We start from the raw sequence: 17,921 nt of genomic DNA on the forward strand, positions 1-17,921 counted from the left end.
CTTGATTCAGGCAGTGTTGAAAGCCAAAGGTGGATTTACAAAATAATACAAATTAACATTTTGAATTTTAGGAGCAGAACAGTAACAATGCACTTACATGACAAGAATCTGCATAACTAATCATATGCTAAATAGTTGCAAGTACAATTTATGTATGAGATAGCCAAGATGATTGTCTATAAAATTAAGGTAATCTCACATTTGGAGCTGTAGTGGATGGTGAGATATGTAGCCTGAAAGTCAAAAGTTCAAAACATTGTTACCCTTTTGCTAGTCAGTGTAAGTACACCCATGTGCAATAAATAAGAGCAGGCGCTATTAGATCCACCTCTGCCACTCCTCAGTCCACACCACCCTCAAAAAAAGTACATTATTGGATGTTGTACTTTAAAATCAACTTACTAGAAAACGTGACATGTACAGTACTGTATAATGGGCTCTTGACTTCATATTGTTTTATTTATGTTAAATTATACTTTTTAGTGATAAATAAAAGTAATATTTTATTATCCACTGTCCTTTTAATATTACTATAGTTACATTATTTCAGAAAGAACTTTCTATCTCCCTTATTTATAAATTTACTTACTGCACAGTCATTGGCTCCATCTCCACACATCCCCACGCAATAACTGGAACAAAGAAATTTATATAGCGCTTTAAAATAAAATAATACACTGTATCATCTTAACTCTTGTAGTTGTTTTACAGTGAATTTGTTTTCATAAGAACATGAATAATGAGAAAGTTTCAGAGTTTTTCACATAACAATTCAGATTTGAAGTTGATTTGAAGAAGTGTGTCCAAGCTTACAATGCTCATTGCATATGCAATTCTGTATCTCTGCTATGATAAAGGGGTTAATGCATGATTAATGTAAAAAAGTTAAGTTAGCCATCTTTTATTACTTGACAATTTATTTTCAACAAAGCTAGAACAAGCCTTGTACTTCACATTTATACAGAGGCCTTTCCAGTCATTGCTCCAATTACTCAATTAGATTTCATTTAGGCTGACAGTTAGGAGGAGTTTCCTTGCTGCTGCAGCTCTCTCCCTGTTATTATCACAAAATATGTGGCTCCGGTGGCAGTTGAAGGATGGAACTGAGCATGTGTGACCACCTCAGCAAGGTAGACAGAGAAGTAAGGAGAAGAACAAAGAGCTTGTTGCGCAATACAGATTAAAGATTTCTTGAATTTCATGTTGTTTCCAATTCTGAAAATTTTGGAAAAAAATTTGATTTGGGACCAATTAGATTCTACCCAAATAAAATCTGCTCCAATTGCTCTAAAAATTGGTATATAATAGTCTCTGTTGTCCTAGGACTTACATTTTTTTTCTGAAAAGATTCAATAAATAAGAGACAGAAAGCGAAAGTGGCTAGTATGCTACTGTAGGTTTTTGGGAAAGATATATGGGTTATCTGGTGTGTACTCTGTCTCATTATGGGGAGTGCCTAGTATGCAACACTTGATTTCCACTAAATATATATGCAAATTGGCATGTCTTACTTCTGCTGGCATCAAACAAGCATAGCTTTCTTTTTCTTTGGCAAGGAAAGCTAATTTGAATAAAGTCAAAGGTACACAAATAAGCTTTACTTCTAAAAAGAAAAGAACACTAAGCCTCTCTGATGCCAGATAAAGTAAGAAATACTAATTTACATATTTTTTCTCATAAACCTAGAGCACCTAGAGCAATGGTCTACAATACTTCTCAAGAATACTAGAGATAAGGAGTACCCACCAGACCCTGACAACAGCATCTTGGTTAGTTAAGGCAATTTTATCTGATCTGCTCTGACAAAGGGAAGAGCTATTTGCAGATTAGATGAAGACTTAGCTATTAACCAAGTTATGCTTTACGGACCTGCTTTTGCAAGTCTGACGTGTCAGTTTATGTGGGTAATAACTTTGCAATGCTTTTACTTATCCTAGCGATTCTAAGACTGATTTGTCGTGAAATATCACACTTCATGTTAGTGGTAAATTTGAGTCAATATGTTTTACATTTATTAATTTATTAATACATTTATTAATACAAAAAAAATTAAGAATTTTTCAGAAAATGTGGGAGGAAAATTTCTTTCTTTATTTATCTGCTTTTAAGACATTGATATCTCACAAAATTGTTATTAATTAACATTTATTATAAGTCTACTTTATGTTAGCAATACTTGGTAAATGTAATTTTAGATTTTTAGGATGTTAGAAGTCACTCATTCACCTTTAACCCCTTAAGGACCTCCTCCGTACATGTACGGTGCAGCCAGACGTGAATTAAGGACCAGCGCCGTACATGTATGGCGCAAGGTCTGCGGGGCTCTGGGGGAGGATCGGGGGGGAATCGCGGCACCATGCCGACTCTTACCATTAGGCAGCCATGACGGCTCTTACCGGCAGGCAGCCATGCCAGGTAAGGGCAGCATGGTGCTGCATCGCCCCCCTGCAGCTTTAAGCGATGCGATTGGCTGATCAATGTGTCGGTCACATCGCAGCGCAGGAAGCAATCATCAGCATCGAAGCGGGTCGGGAGGAGGTCAGGGGAAGGTGGCATCACGGGGAGGTGGCAGGTGCTGAACTGGTCAGCACTGGTCACCTTCGAGGTGAGGCAGGGGACACTAGTGTTTTGGGTCCCCTGTCAGCGCTGCAACTGGCAGGAACAATGGTCCAGCCAACGGCAGCGCTATAGTTGCACAGGAAGAGGCAGAACTTCCCTGCATGCAGTCATCCTAGCTGGTGACTGCATGCAGAGAAGTTCTGTGCCTTTCTGTGTTGATTGTGGCTTGTTGGGACTTGTGGTTCACACCACAGTGCTTTTAACCCCTTTCCTGCTGAAAAGAAGAAAGAAGAACATCTGGATTAGTTGCACAGATTATTATTTATTTTTTCATTTGCAGCTGTTCCAGATCCCTAAACCACCCTCCATTCCTGTCCCTCCCCTTTGTTCTTAAGGATGCCATTCAGCCCCTGCACTTTTTTGGGGTCATTTTATTAATTTTTTTGCAAATGTATAGCTCTGCACCACTTTTTCTTCATGCGAGCTGTGACAGCCAAGTGCTGTTCAGTGCATACCTACCTGATCACCACTTGGGGATTATTTGACAGATTTTTTGGCAAATTTTTCATTTTGTTTGGTTAAAAAAGGAAAAAGTAAATAGGGATTTATATAAATATATATATATATATATATATATATATTATAAGCATATATATATATATATATATATATATATATATATATATATAGAGAGAGAGAGAGAGAGAGTTCTATATTTCTATATACAGTGCTACCCATAATTATTCATACCCCTGGCAAATTTTGACTTAAAGTTACTTTTATTCAACCAAGTAATTTTTTGATGGGGAATTACATAGGTGTCTCCCAAAAGATAATAATATGATGTACAAGAGGCATTATTGTGGAGGGGGGGGGGGGGAATTCTCAGCTTTAATTTACATTTGAGCAAAAATTGCCCAGTCCAAAATTATTCATACCCTCCTCAATAATCAATAGAAAAGCCTTTATTGGCTATTACAGCAATCAAACACTTCCTAGAATTGCAGAGCAGCTTTTTGCATGTCTCCACAGGTATTTTTGCCCATTCATCTTTAGCAATGAGCTCCAAATCTTTCAGGTTGGAGGGTCTTCTTGCCATCACCCTGATCTTTAGCTCTCTCCACAGATTCTCAATTGGATTCAAGTCTGGACTCTGGCTGGGCCGCTCCAAAACGTTAATGTTGTTGTCTGCTAACTATTTCTTCACCACTTTTGCTGTGTGTTTTGGGTCATTGTCATGCTGAAATGTCCACTGGTGCTCAAGGCCAAGTTTCTCTGCAGACTGCCTGATGTTGTCGTTGAGAATCCTCATGTATTGCTCTTTTTTCATGGTGCCATTTACTGTGATTAGGTTCCCTGGTCCATTGGCTGAAAAACACCCTCAAAGCATTAGGTTCCCACCACCATGTTTGACAGTGGGGGTGGTGTTCTTTGGGTTAAAGGCTTCTCCTTTTTTACGCCAAATGAAGGAAACATCATTGTGACCAAACAATTCAATTTTTGTTTCATCTGACCATAATACAGAAGACCAAAAGTGTGCAGTGTCCGTTGGATTTTCTGCCTTGAGACATTGCCACCAGCAGAGCCTAGATTCACCAGGGTGGCCTTGGTGGTGATCCTTGGATTCTTTTTCACCTCTCTAACTATCCTCCTGGCCAGCACAGGTGTCACTTTTGGCTTCCGACCACGTCCTCAGAGATTTTCCACAGTGCGGAACATCTTGTATTTTTTAATAATACTTTGCACTGTAGCTACTGGAACTTGAAAACATTTAGAAATGGCCTTGTAGCCCTTTCCTGACTTGTGAGCAGCCACAATGCATAGCGCAGGTCCTCACTGAGCTCCTTTGTCTTAGCCATGACTGTCCACAAACCAACTGCAGAGAGCTGCTGTTTTTCACCCGTTGAGTTGATTAAAACAGTTGTTCCCAATTAATCAGGGTAATTAGGATGCTTTAGAACAGCTTGGACTATTTTTTGAATGGTATAAAACTTTTTATTTTCCCACAGACTGTGACAGTTTGTGAAGGGTATAAATAATTTTGGACTGGACACTTTTTGCTCAAATGTAAATAAAAGCTGAGAAATGTTTTTTTTTTTTTCCACCATAATGCCTCTTGTACATCGTCTTATTATCTTTTGGGAGACACCTATGTCATTTCCCATCAAAAAATTACTTGCTGGTTGAAAAAAAGTAACTTTGCCAGGGGTATGAATAATTATGGGCAGCACTGTATATAGATATAGCTTCCATTTTTAGCCAGTATTCACTTTTTTAATACTGTAGTGAGTTTTTATACTACAGTTTTTGCACGCACGCACGATCTGTGTGCGTGCTGCAGAGCACTGATCAGTAGTGTGCTCAATCTGCACATTTTTGAGGTTTTGTTAATTTTTTTAAATTTTTTTGGTGTGAAAAAAGAGCTGCAGTTATTGGTATTAAGTGTAAAAAGAACTGTAGTTAGTTAGAGATATATATAAATTTCAGCTAGTGTCAGTTTAGGTTTTTGCACGAACGCACCATAGCTGTACGTGCATTTTGCAACCACTGAGCACCGATCAGTAGTGTCTGTTACTGTTAATTTTTTTTTTTTACAAATTCAAAATTTTCGTCTAAATTTAATTTCACATTTATTACAAGCCTCTTCACATGTGAAAGCACTGCATACACACCCCTCATACTAAATAAAAGGTTTACACATTTCACACGTCACACCCCAATAAAATAAATGTCCCATTCATCCCAACAACGAGTATACTCCGCTGAAGAGGCATATGTATGCCATCCTTGCCTCCGATACGAAGTCTGCCAGTGAGGGAGAAGAGGATGCCACTTTTCTCTACTCCTCTACCCCCTCATCATCATCATCATCACCTGCTGATGAGAGACCCTTTAGAAGGCATCCCAGGGTAGCAGAGGAGTCAGCCCCGCAGAGTGAGCCCACATGGACCCCACCCCCTGATGATTATCAGCCCCAAATTCCTAAGTTTGTGGGCAACTCAGGAATTCAGATAGACTGTACGGGCTTCTCTGAAGATTTCGTAAATTTAATGGTTGCCCAAACCAACTTATACGCTCAACAATTTATTTCCCAGAGCCCCACAAAGCCATACGCTGGACCCCAAGGCTGGACCCAAGTAAGTGCAGCAGAGATGATGACATTTGGGGGACTCGTGCTGCATATGGATGTAGTAAAGAAGCCAAACGTTAGACAATATTGGAGTTTGGACATTTTCTTCCAGACTCCAATTTACAGTCAGACCATGCCCTGGAAACGATTTGAGTCAATTCGTAAATTCCTACACTACAATGACAATGCACAGTGTCCACCCCAAAACGACCCAACATTTGGCTGTCTATTCAAAGTTAGGCCTGTTATTGACCACTTCAGCACAAAGTTTGGTAAAACCCTGATAAAAATGTATGTGTACAGGGTGGGCCATTTATATGGATACACCTTAATAAAATGGGAATGGTTGGTGATATTAACTTCCTGTTTGTGGCATATTAGTATATGTGAGGGGGGAAACTTTTCAAGATGGGTGGTGACCATGGCGGACATTTTGAAGTTGGCCATTTTGAATCCAACTTTTGTCTTTTCAATAGGAAGAGGGTCATGTGACAAATCAAGTTTCTGACCACTTATAAAATGTGTTCAATGTGCTGCCCATTGTGTTGGATTGTCAATGCAACCCTCTTCTCCCACTCTTCACACACTGATAGAAACACCGCAGGAGAAATGCTAGCACAGGCTTCCAGTATCCGTAGTTTCGGGTGCTGCACATCTCGTATCTTTACAGCAAATGCTGTGAAGAACTCTGAAGTCTGCTGTGCACCCATACATCATTTTTTAAGCACATATGAGGTATTGGAATATTCGGGGAGAAATGGGGAACAAAATCTGGGGTGAATTTTGTCCTGTTACACCTTGTAAAAGTGAAAAATGTTGGTGTAAATCAACTTTTTCCAGAAAAAATTATATTTTTTTATTTTCACAGCCAAGCGTTTCTTAATTCTGTGAAACGCCTGATGAGTTAAATGTTGGGTGTAAAGCAACTTTTTCAGTTTGGAAACTACACCCCTCAGGGAATTTTTAAGGTGTGTAGTGATCATTCTGACCCCACAGGTGTTTTCCAGAAATGAACGTGTAGTGCATGGTGAAAAGTGAATATGTAAGCTGTGTGGAGTATATCAGAGTGTAAAGTGGTTACAGGATGTATAAAGCATACAAATGTGTGATACACTTTGAAGCAATCCTTTATGATCGGGCCAGGTTTTTCAGGGCAGGTTTCACAGTAATAAATGGTTTCCTTTCTTATCCGCCTTTTGGAATACATTATGCATCTTTCACTTTTGAAGAATTAAGGCCTTGATCCTCATCTCTTAAAACTGAAGGTATGTTTCACTCTGGCCTGCAGATCGCATTAACTGATAAGCATTATACAATGCCATCTGAACATTGTACACAGCCAGCTTTTTGTACCACATCTTTGTTTTCTGCATGGCACTGTATGACTTCAGAACTTGATCTGAAAGATTAACCCTTCTAATGTTTCTATTGAAGTCCAGCATGCAGTCTGGCATGGGGGTAGTGGTACCTCGTACAGGGGCTGGGGTGCTAGTGTTACTGTGAACTGTCAGTACAAGGATATCCCTCTTCTCCTTGTACTTAACTGCCTACATGCTCTCATACTGGAGAGCCCTGCTTTTGCCCTTTGAGTGGTCTCTAGGGGGATCTGGGAGGCCCCTCAGATTTTTGCATGTTGTGCTGCAAGCTACAGTACCTCTGGAACTAAGGGACTTAAACAGGGTTAGGCTGGTGTAATAGTTATCCATATAGAGGTGGTAATCCTGATCCAGCAGTAAGTCCCACACTATTATCCCACTAACTTCTAGGATGGGGGACATGCTGAGGGTTCAGTCCAAGTGTCTTTCCCTTCATAAACCTTGAAATTGTGGGTGTACCCAAAGTATACTCAAACAGCTTATATATTTTAATGCCATACATTGCCCTCTTGCTGGGCAGGTCTTGGTGGAATTTTACCATCCCTTTAACAAGTAAAACAAACTTAACTTTGCAGATTTGGGGAGTTTATATTATAGGGATGCATCAGAGGGTATTTAAATGTCACATAATTTAAAATTATCCCAGTGAAATCTGCCCTCCAAAATCCATAGGGTGCTCCTTTCCTTCTGCGCCCTTCTGTGTGCCCATACAGTAGTTTACGACCACATATAGGGTGTTTCCATAAACTGCAGAATCAGGGAAATATTGAGTTTTCTTTCGCTGTTAACCCTTGATGTGTTACTGGAAAAAAATTATTAAAATGGAAAATCTGCCAAAGTGAAATTTAAAAATGTCATCTCCTTTTTCCTTTAGGCTCCTTTCACACTTGCGGCAGTGTGATCCGGCGGGCAGTTCCGTTGTCGGAACTGGCCGCCGGATCCGCCGATCTGCCGCTGACTGAAAGCATTTGTGAGACGGATTGTCATGCTGACCGACGGATCCATCTTGTAAATTTTTTCACATTTTTACCGATCTGCGCATGCGCATGCCGGAACGAGGGATCCGGCATTCCGGTATTCTGAATGCCGGATCCGGCGCTAATACATTCCTATGGGAAAAAATGCCGGCGTTCAGGCATGTCTTCAGTTTTTTTCGCCGGAGAGAAAACTGTAGCATGCTGCGGTTTTCTCTTTTGCCTGATCAGTCAAAACGACTGAACTGAAGACATCCTGATGCAAACTGAACGGATTACTCTCCATTAAGAATGCATGGGGATAAAACTGAACAGTTCTTTTCCGATATAGAGCCCCTGTGACGGAACTCTATGCCGGAAAAAAAAACGCAAGTGTGAAAGTACCCTTAATTCTTGAGGGACACCTAAAGAGTAAACAAAGTTTGCAAAATAAGTTTTGAAAATCAGTTTGAGGAGTGTAGTTTGTAAAATAGGGTAATTTATGGGTGGTTTCCACTATGTAAGACCCACAAAGTGACTTCATAACTGAACTTGATCCTTAAAAAAGTGGGTTTCAAAACTTTTCTTAAAAATGTAAAAATTTGCTTCTAAATAAGTCCTATAAGCATCCTAAGAAAAGAAAATTACATTTACAAAATGATGGAAACACAAAAGTGGACATACCGTATGGGAAATGTAAAGTAATAACTGTTTTATGATGTATCACTATCTTCCATAAAAGCAGAGAAATTTTAATTTTAAAAATTGCTATTTAAAAAATATATATTATAATAAATAAAGGTGAATTATATTTTACTCAAATTTTCCACTAGCTTGAAGTGCAATGTATTGTGAGAATTCTCAGAATGGTTTGGATGAGTAAAAGCATTCCCAAGTTATTACCACCTACAGTGACACTTGACACGGCATGGTCCTTTAAGGTAAAAAATGGCAAGGTCCTTAAGAGGTTAAATGTTATGTAACTTAAAAATGTTTGCAAATACCAGAAGTTATTTCCATATACCAGGGGCATAGCTATAAGGGAAGCAGGGGAAGCTGCTGCTTTGGGGCCAGAACTTACAAGGGGCCAGTCCAGAAGAAGGACTAAAAGATTTTGTTGTCAGAGCCCCCTCAATAGTATTATACAATGACATTATATACAGTGGGATGCGAAAGTTTGGGCAACCTTGTTAATCGTCATGATTTTCCTGTATAAATCGTTGGTTGTTACGATAAAAAATCTCAGTTAAATATATCATATAGGAGACACACACAGTGATATTTGAGAAGGGAAATTAAGTTTATTGGATTTACAGAAAGTGTGCTATAATTGTTTAAACAACATTAGGCAGGTGCATAAATTTGGGCACTGTTGTCATTTTATTGATTCCAAAACCTTTAGAACTAATTATTGGAACTCAAATTGGCTTGGTAAGCTCAGTGACCCCTGACCTAAATACACAGGTGAATCCAATTATGAGAAAGAGTATTTAAGGGGGTCAATTGTACGTTTCCCTCCTCTTTTAATTTTCTCTGAAGAGTAGCAACATGGGGGTCTCAAAACAACTCTCAACTGACCTGAAGACAAAGATTGTTCACCATCATGGTTTAGGGGAAGGATACAGAAAGCTGTTTCAGAGATTTCAGCTGTCTGTTTCCACAGTTAGGAACATATTGACAAAATGGAAGACCACAGGCTCAGTTCAAGTTAAGGCTCGAACTGGCAGACCAAGAAAAATCTCGAATAGACAGAAGCGACGAATGGTGAGAACAGTCAGAGTCAACCCACAGACCAGCACCAAAGACCTTCAACATCATCTTGCTGCAGATGGAGTCACTGTGCATCGTTCAACCATTCGGCACACTTTACACAAGGAGATGCTGTATGCGAGAGTGATGCAGAGAAAGCCTTTTCTCCACCCACAGCACAAAAATTGCCGCTTGAGGTGGGCTAAAGCACATTTGGACAAGCCAGCTTCATTTTTTGAATAAGGTGCTGTGGACTGATGAAACTAAAATTGAGTTATTTGGCCATAACATGGGGCGTTATGCATGGAGGAAAAAGAACACAGCACTCCAACAAAAACACCTGCTACCAACATTAAAATATGGTGGTGGTTCCATAATGCTGGGGGGCTGTGTGGCCAGTGCAAGGACTGGGAATCTTGTAAAAGTTGAGGGACGCATGGATGCCACTCAGTATCAGCAGATTCTGGAGAACAATGTCAAGGAATCAGTGACAAAGCTGAAGCTGCGCCGGGGCTGGATCTTTCAACAAGACAACGACCCTAAACACTGCTCAAAATCCACTAAGGCATTTATGCAGAGGAACAAGTACAACGTTTTGGAATGGCAATCTCAGTCCCCAGACCTGAATATAATTGAAAATCTGTGCTGTGACTTAAAGAGAGCTGTCCATGCTCGGAAGCTATCAAAATGAACTAAAGATGTTTTGTAAAGAGGAATGGACCAAAATACCTTCAACCAGAATCCAGACTCTCATTGATACCTACAGGAAGCGTTTAGAGGCTGTAATTTCTGCAAAAGGAGGATCTACTAAATATTGATTTCATTTCTTTTTTGTGGTGCCCAAATTTATGCACTTGCCTAATTTTGTTTAAACAATTATAGCACACTTTCTGTAAATCCAATAAACTTTATTTCACTTCTCAAATATCACTGTGTGTGTCTCCTATATGATATATTTAACTGACATTTTTTATCGTAACAACCAACGATTTATACAGGAAAATCATGATGATTAACAAGGTTGCCCAAACTTTCGCATCCCACTGTACAGTGACACTGTAGGAAACGGATAGAGTGGCTGCTGGACATCGTCTGACTTGCCACAGGAGTGGGGGTTATGAAGAAGTTGCCGGGCGGGAAGGTCCCCTTTCAAAAATTTGCTATGAGGCCCAGTCATTTCCAGTTACGCTACTGCCATATACTAATTATAAAACGACAAAAATACTTACTCAAGCTTTTGAAGTTCATCAATGATTGTTGATTTCTGTCCTGGTGACATTCGTGCGAAAACTGTGACATTCATTAATATCTGTTAAGTATGGCAAAAGGGTTAGATGTTATTACAATGGTTTTCCAAACTCTAGATATTCATTACCATCTCCAGGAGAGGACATCAAAATCAGATTGGTGAGATTCCGACACCCCACCAATCGGATGTTTTCAAGGTCTGCCTGGGCCTGAAACAAAACAGTGGATGGAGCCGGAAGCAGAAGCTTCAGTACACTGTCTGTTGACTATGTCGGCATATTGCACCTCCACTCCGTACAAAAAGCTGCTTCATGAAAACATTACTTTCGGTGGTGTAGGAGAGCCTGCAACATGACAAATACAGTTTTGCATATAATACAGTTTTGCATATAAGACTAGATGCAGTTTTTGATGCAAATTTTTGAGCCAAACACTAGAGTGTATCCAAAAGAAATTATAAGTCTACTGTATGCTTCTTTCTCTTGGATCCATACCAGGCTATCGCTAAAAAATAAAAATAAAAAGCACCAATAACTGCGAGTGTGTCACTTCTATCATATTTCTCCAATTTTATTTATTACTTACTTTTGGCAATAAATCACAGAAATATTTCTCTAGGTTTTCATAGGTCTTTCCACTCATTGAAAAATGACAATCACTGTTCTGATCTTTGCGGTCCAAGAAGTCTTCATCTTTGATACAGAGATCCTGGTAATAATCAAGACATATTGTTTAGTATAATTAAAGATTGTGTTTAGTGCATCTACCACATAATCAATATTCATTCAAGCCACGCAACCTGAGCAATTATAATGTCATCATCAGTTTATAGTTAAAGGGGTACTCCTGTTATACAAAGTTATCCCCTATTTTATCAGTGGGGGTCCTACCACTGGGACCCCCACCAACCATGAGAAAGGGGCCCAGCACCTTGTGGAGCCACCCCCCTGTAATGGATGGTGCGGCTGGTCGGAAATGTGGTCCGCTGCTCCATTCAATTCAATGGGAGCACCAGAGATAGCTGAGTATGGATCTAATCGTTATTCTGTGGATAGGGGATAGCTTTTTCGAACTGGAATATGCCTTTAAATTGCATGTGCAAGATGGTAATTGGCATTCACTTTATTAAATTAGATCATGTTGGGCTAGGGTTACAAAGCGACACTAGTCATGCAAAAGCTGATGCGGCCAGGATCGCTGAGTAGCCCCCAGAAATGAATTGGATAGCCTCACCAGCCAAAAGACATTGAGCAGTGTTGCAACTAGCTCAGCAATCTCATTCATTTCTACTGGATTACTGCTAGTCTGCAACAGTGTCACAGTGTAGCCGTACCCATAAGGTCCTTTTACATGGACCAACGATTTAGCACATTATCCAAAATCATTGTCCCTGTGTAACAAATCAATCTGTCTAAACAACGATCTGCTGCCCAGAAACAATGAATTTCTTTGGGGACAAGAGATTATTGCTATTGATCATTTGTCCCCATAATCTCTGCTGATGATTAGTCAATTATTGGGAATGTCTGCCAAGGTGAGGTGATCTTTCTAAAGGTCCTTTTACTCAGGACAACAGAGCAGCAGATTGTGGAGAGGAGGCGTTACTTCTGTTTGCTGGTGGAGGAGACTACTACTTTACATGAAGCAATCTCCTCCCCAGGATGGGATGGAGAGATCGCCCATGCCATGCTCGTCCCCATACTGACTTGTTGTTTGCCGGCAAAAGATAGTGTTTACATAGCACAAATGATAAGATTTCTCCATGAACTAGTATTTTGCTCATTCATCAGGTAATCAGCAATACATTGACACAACCAGATAATCGCTAACGAGTATTCATATGAACACTCGTTAGCGATTATCTTTAAGATTCTTGGCCCGTGTAAAGTGCCCTTAAGGCTTTCCCTGATCTCCTTATGCTATATGGTATGTTGATGAGATAAAATGCAAATGCAGCTAAGTGATGCTGATCATGTCCAAGACCCAGATCCTGACTAGAAAAACAAGGATTGCTTTCAGGAACTCTGATGAGAGCAGAGGAACAAAGCAACATACACTGCGGTACCGCATGCTTGTTGGAGAGACATTTCTTTTGTTCAGAGTCACCAGCGGATGCAAAGCAGACCCGGGTCGGTTATAACGGAAAATGATAGCATTCTTAAAACAGAATGCTAAATAAAATGTCTACTAAGGGGTTAAAAATGAAAAAAAAATAATAATCACCTCATCCACTTGAACACGCAGTCGGCATATTATTTTCTTCAGGACCTCCAAAAGGACCTTGAGTGATATCACCGCAGGTCCTGCAGAATGAAGATAGAAGGAGCTGCGATGATGTCACCACGTGGTGAGCGCGGTAATGTCACCGCAGGTCCTTCTATCTTCATTCAGCCGGACCTGGGGTGACGTTACTGCTTTCACCACAGGTCCTTTTGTAGGTCCTGAAAAAAAAAAGAAGGTACCGGCTGCGCAATCAAGTAGATGAAGTCAGTTTTTTTTTTTTTTTTAAACCCCTCAGTAGACATTTTATTTAGCATTCTATTTTAAGAACGCTATTATTTTCCGTTCTAACCATGTTATAACGGAAAATAATAAAGTGAAGTTCAGGTCCCCATTGACTTAAATGGGGCCTGGGTCCGGGTTCGGGGTGAAGTTCGGGTCAAGTTCAGGTCCCGAACTTTGACCTGAAGTTCGGCCAAACTCGGCGAACCTGAACTTCCATGGGTTCGCTCAACCCTAGTTACTACTGTTCATTTCAAGGACTCCATAACTTAGAGTGACATTTCACATTGGAGAGCTGATAAAATTCCCACAAACTCAAGCCAAGCTGGAGTTTTGCTCAGAAGGAATACTCAAGCACGTGCTACAGGACCAGTTATGGGAGGGGGAACACTGTAGATCTTTGAAAGATTGTAAGCTGTTGCTGTTGTGCTGCACAGTTTAGTTGTGCTCGCCAGTAGGCAAATTACTGCACTGTCCTCCTTCATCCATCAGAGGGCGTGGTGCAGCACAAGTGTCCAGCCTTCGGGCTGGGTGTATGTAAATTTATTGTATGTTCTCAGCATTTGTGGTTGTGTTTATTGCCACATTTAAGTAAAATTCTATTTTGGCAAAAGCTGGTGTTTGGGTTGCATTCCTAATTCATGACTGGGGAGCCTGGGGAGCCCACCCCGGTACACGGTTTACATGTGCAGGTGGTATTAGCTTTCAGCTTAGCCATTATAAGTCTGAAAAGCCAAGAGGACTGCCAGGATAATGCCCTTAGAATTATTCCAAAGATAAATCTGTTGGTTGACACAGTAGCTCCACACCCATTGCTGTAACAATCAGATATCAAATTTTAAATAATCATTCTGAGATTTAAACTCTTATATTTTAAATTATATCTACTTTGTCTTGTTTTGCATCCTCTGGGTATTCTACAAGCTTCCAAGAGAGAAAAGCTGGAGCAGAGCCTTCTGGCCCAGAAGCTTCAACAAGAATAACATCTTTTCCCTCAGGAATCATCCCACAATTCTTTGCAACAGTGGTCGCAGTCTGTATGTTGTCACCTGAAATACAGTAAGTGCAATAATATTATGGATTTTTGACACTTATCAGATATTTTTACATTGGGACTCTAAAAACTATCTGAGGTCTAAATGACCCACATTTGCAATGGTTTCTTGGCATTGTTTGTGGCAAAATTTTGTCGCACTTCATTTGAGATGCATTTATTAATTAGATGAGCAAAAATATAATAACTTTTTCAGCATCTTTAACATTTCCTGGTTTGAAACAAGAATGTTGCCAGATTTTGTGTAATTTTTAGATATATTTGCAGCCAAACTCTGGCCATAGACAGACACAAACCCCTTTAAAGCATTACTATGTCTAAAGTCATTATTTAGGCAAGTGCTTTCTCTTAATTTTATGAATGTACTTCAAAATCTATGTAAAAGATGTCAATAGAAAACGCTGTAGTTCTTTTTATATTTTTTTTGTCTATCATTTTGGTAGTAGTAAGCAATTAGAAATGAAATACAAATATTGTCCTTCTTTAGCAGTGAACACAACTAATAAGACTTTCTACATAGATAAGCAATCTTTTGTCAGTTTTCGCATGCTGTGAGCGGAAGATGTTATCTGCAAGGTAATCCTCATATTAGCAGGTGTAGAATTTAAATAACGGCTCTATGACAGCTCTATTATACTCTTGATGGGCCGAGATACGCAGAAAAGATCATTGTATCGATTAGTGTAATGTGTGCTGCTCAAATTGAGTCCATTAAGAGGGGCTCTCTCTAGTCACAGTGATGGTTTGACTGAAAACTGACTTTGGCCTCATGCACACGACAGTATTTTTTCACTGTCCGCAAAACGGGGTTCCGTTGGTCCGTGATCCGTGACCGTTTTTTCGTCCGTGGGTCTTCCTGGATTTTTGGAGGATCCACGGACATGAAAAAAAAGTCGTTTTGGTGTCCGCCTGGCCGTGCGGAGCCAAACGGATCCGTCCTGAATTACAATGCAAGTCAATGGGGACGGATCCGTTTGACGTTGACACAATATGGTGCCATTTCAAACGGATCCGTCCCCATTGACTTTCAATGTAAAGTCTGGAGTTTTTTTATACCATCGGATTGGAGTTTTCTCCAATCCGATGGTATATTTTAACTTGAAGCGTCCCCATCACCATGGGAACGCCTCTATGTTAGAATATACTGTCGGATATGAGCTACATCGTGAAACTCAGATCCAACAGTATATTCTAACACAGAGGCGTTCCCATGGTGATGGGGACGCTTCAGGTTAGAATATACAAAAAAACTGTGTACATGACTGCCCCCTGCTGCCTGGCAGGTGCTGCCAGGCAGCAGGGGGCAGACCCCCCCCCTGTTTTTAACTCATTGGTGACCAGTGGCCCCCCCCTCCCTCCCCTGTAGTTAACTTGTTGGTGGCCAGTGTGCGCCCCCCCGCCCCCCTCTATTGTAATAATAGCATTGGTGGCAGTGTGCGCCCCCGCCCCCCCCTCCCTCCCTCTATTGTAATAATAGCATTGGTGGCAGTGTGCGTCCCCCCTCCCTCCCTCTATTGTAATAATAGCATTGGTGGCAGTGTGCACCCCCCCTCCCTCCCTCTATTGTAATAATAGCATTGGTGGCAGTGTGCGCCCCCCCTCCCTCCCTCTATTGTAATAATAGCATTGGTGGCAGTGTGCGCCCCCGCCCCCCCCTCCCTCCCTCTATTGTAATAATAGCATTGGTGGCAGTGTGCGCCCCCCCCTCCCTCCCTCTATTGTAATAATAGCATTGGTGGCAGTGTGCGCCCCCCCCCCCCCCCGATCATTGGTGGCAGCGGAGTAGAAGCATCATACTTACCTGGCTGCTGGCTGCTGCGATCTCTGAGTCCGGCCGGGAGCTCCTCCTACTGGTAAGTGACAGGTCTGTCACTTACCAGTAGGAGGAGCTCCCGGCCGGACGCAGACATCGCAGCAGCCAGCAGGTAAGTATGAATCTTCTACTATTGCTAAGGCTAAGTAACCATGGCAACTAGGACTGCAGTAGCGTCCTCGTTGCCATGGTTACCGATCGGAGCCCCAGCGATTAAACTGGGACTCCAATCGGAACTCCGCTGCCACCAATGATCTGGGGGGGGGGGGGTGAGAGGGGAGGCCGCACACTGCCACCAATGTATTAAAAGAATAGAGGGAGAAAGGGGGGCGCACACTGCCACCAATGTATTAAAACAATAGAGGGAGGAGGGGGGGGGGCGCACACTGCTACCAATGTTAATGCAATAGAGGGAGGGAGGGGGGGCCGCACACTGTGCCACCAATGCTATTATTACAATAGAGGGAGGGAGGAGGGGGCCGGGGGGGGGGGGCGGCGCACACTGTGCCACCAATGTTGTCATTACAATAGAGGGAGGGAGGGGGGGCGCACTGGCAACCAATGAAATTTAAACTAGGAAGGGAGGGGGGTCTGCCCCCTGCTGCCTGGCAGCCTCGGATCTCTTACAGGGGGCTATGATAGCACAATTAGCCCCTTCAGGTGCAGCACCTGAGGGGTTAATTGTACAGATCACGGCCCCCTGTAAGAGATCGGGTGCTGCCAGGCAGCAGGGGGCAGTCATGTACACAGTTCGTTGTATATTCTAACTAGAAGCGTCCCCATCACCATGGGAACGCCTCTGTGTTAGAATATACTGTCGGATCTGAGTTTTCACGAAGTGAAAACTCATCTATGAAAAAGCTTTTATGCAGACGGATCTTCGGATCCGTCTGTATGAAAGTAACCTACGGCAACGGATCACGGACACGGATGCCAATCTTGTGTGCATCCGTCTTCTTTCACGGACCCATCGACTTGAATGGGTCCGTGAACCTTTGTCCGTCAAAAAAATAGGACAGGTCATATTTTTTTGACGGACAGGATACACGGATCGCGGTCTCGGCTGCAAAACGGTGCATTTTCCGATTTTTCCACGGACCCATTGAAAGTCAATGGGTCAGCGAAAAAAAACGGAAAACGGCACAACGGCCACGGATGCACACAACGGTCGTGTGCATGAGGCCTTTGTGTGCATTTTGGTTCTGTATGTCCATTCCGCAACATGTTCTATTATTGTCTGCATTATGGACAAGGATAGGACTGCTGGGGACAGCTGTTCCATTCCACAAAATACAGATTTTTTTTTGTGTATCTTTTGCGGATCCATGTTTTGCGGACCGCAAAATACATATGGTTGCGTGCATGAACCCTATGGGAGAGTTCACATCTCCGGTTCATTTTCCATTTTTCTGATCCGTCAGAAGAACAGGAAAAAAAACAGGATCTTGTTAAAAAAAACTGATACTGTTGGATGTTTGGCATTCATTTGAGCCATTTCCGTCTGAGATCCAGTTTTTTAGATGAAAAAAAAGTCTTG

The 17,921-nt window shown here is 41.5% G+C and overlaps 1 protein-coding gene across 2 annotated transcripts in view; it reads right to left on the minus strand.

The window, feature by feature from the left end:
* LOC122934136 (probable cation-transporting ATPase 13A4) overlaps nt 1-17,921 on the minus strand; it is a 209,546-nt gene that overhangs the window by 76,178 nt on the left and 115,447 nt on the right. For both annotated transcript variants that reach the window (XM_044289352.1, XM_044289351.1), the window contains exons 19-22: nt 14,406-14,566; nt 11,601-11,723; nt 10,997-11,076; nt 590-632 (exon numbers count right to left, since the gene is read on the minus strand). In XM_044289352.1, coding sequence (XP_044145287.1) covers nt 590-632; nt 10,997-11,076; nt 11,601-11,723; nt 14,406-14,566 — 407 coding nt within the window. The remainder of the gene's footprint in view (nt 1-589; nt 633-10,996; nt 11,077-11,600; nt 11,724-14,405; nt 14,567-17,921) is intronic.

The sequence above is a fragment of the Bufo gargarizans genome, chromosome 4, assembly GCF_014858855.1.
Source record: "Bufo gargarizans isolate SCDJY-AF-19 chromosome 4, ASM1485885v1, whole genome shotgun sequence".
Lineage (NCBI taxonomy): Eukaryota > Metazoa > Chordata > Amphibia > Anura > Bufonidae > Bufo > Bufo gargarizans.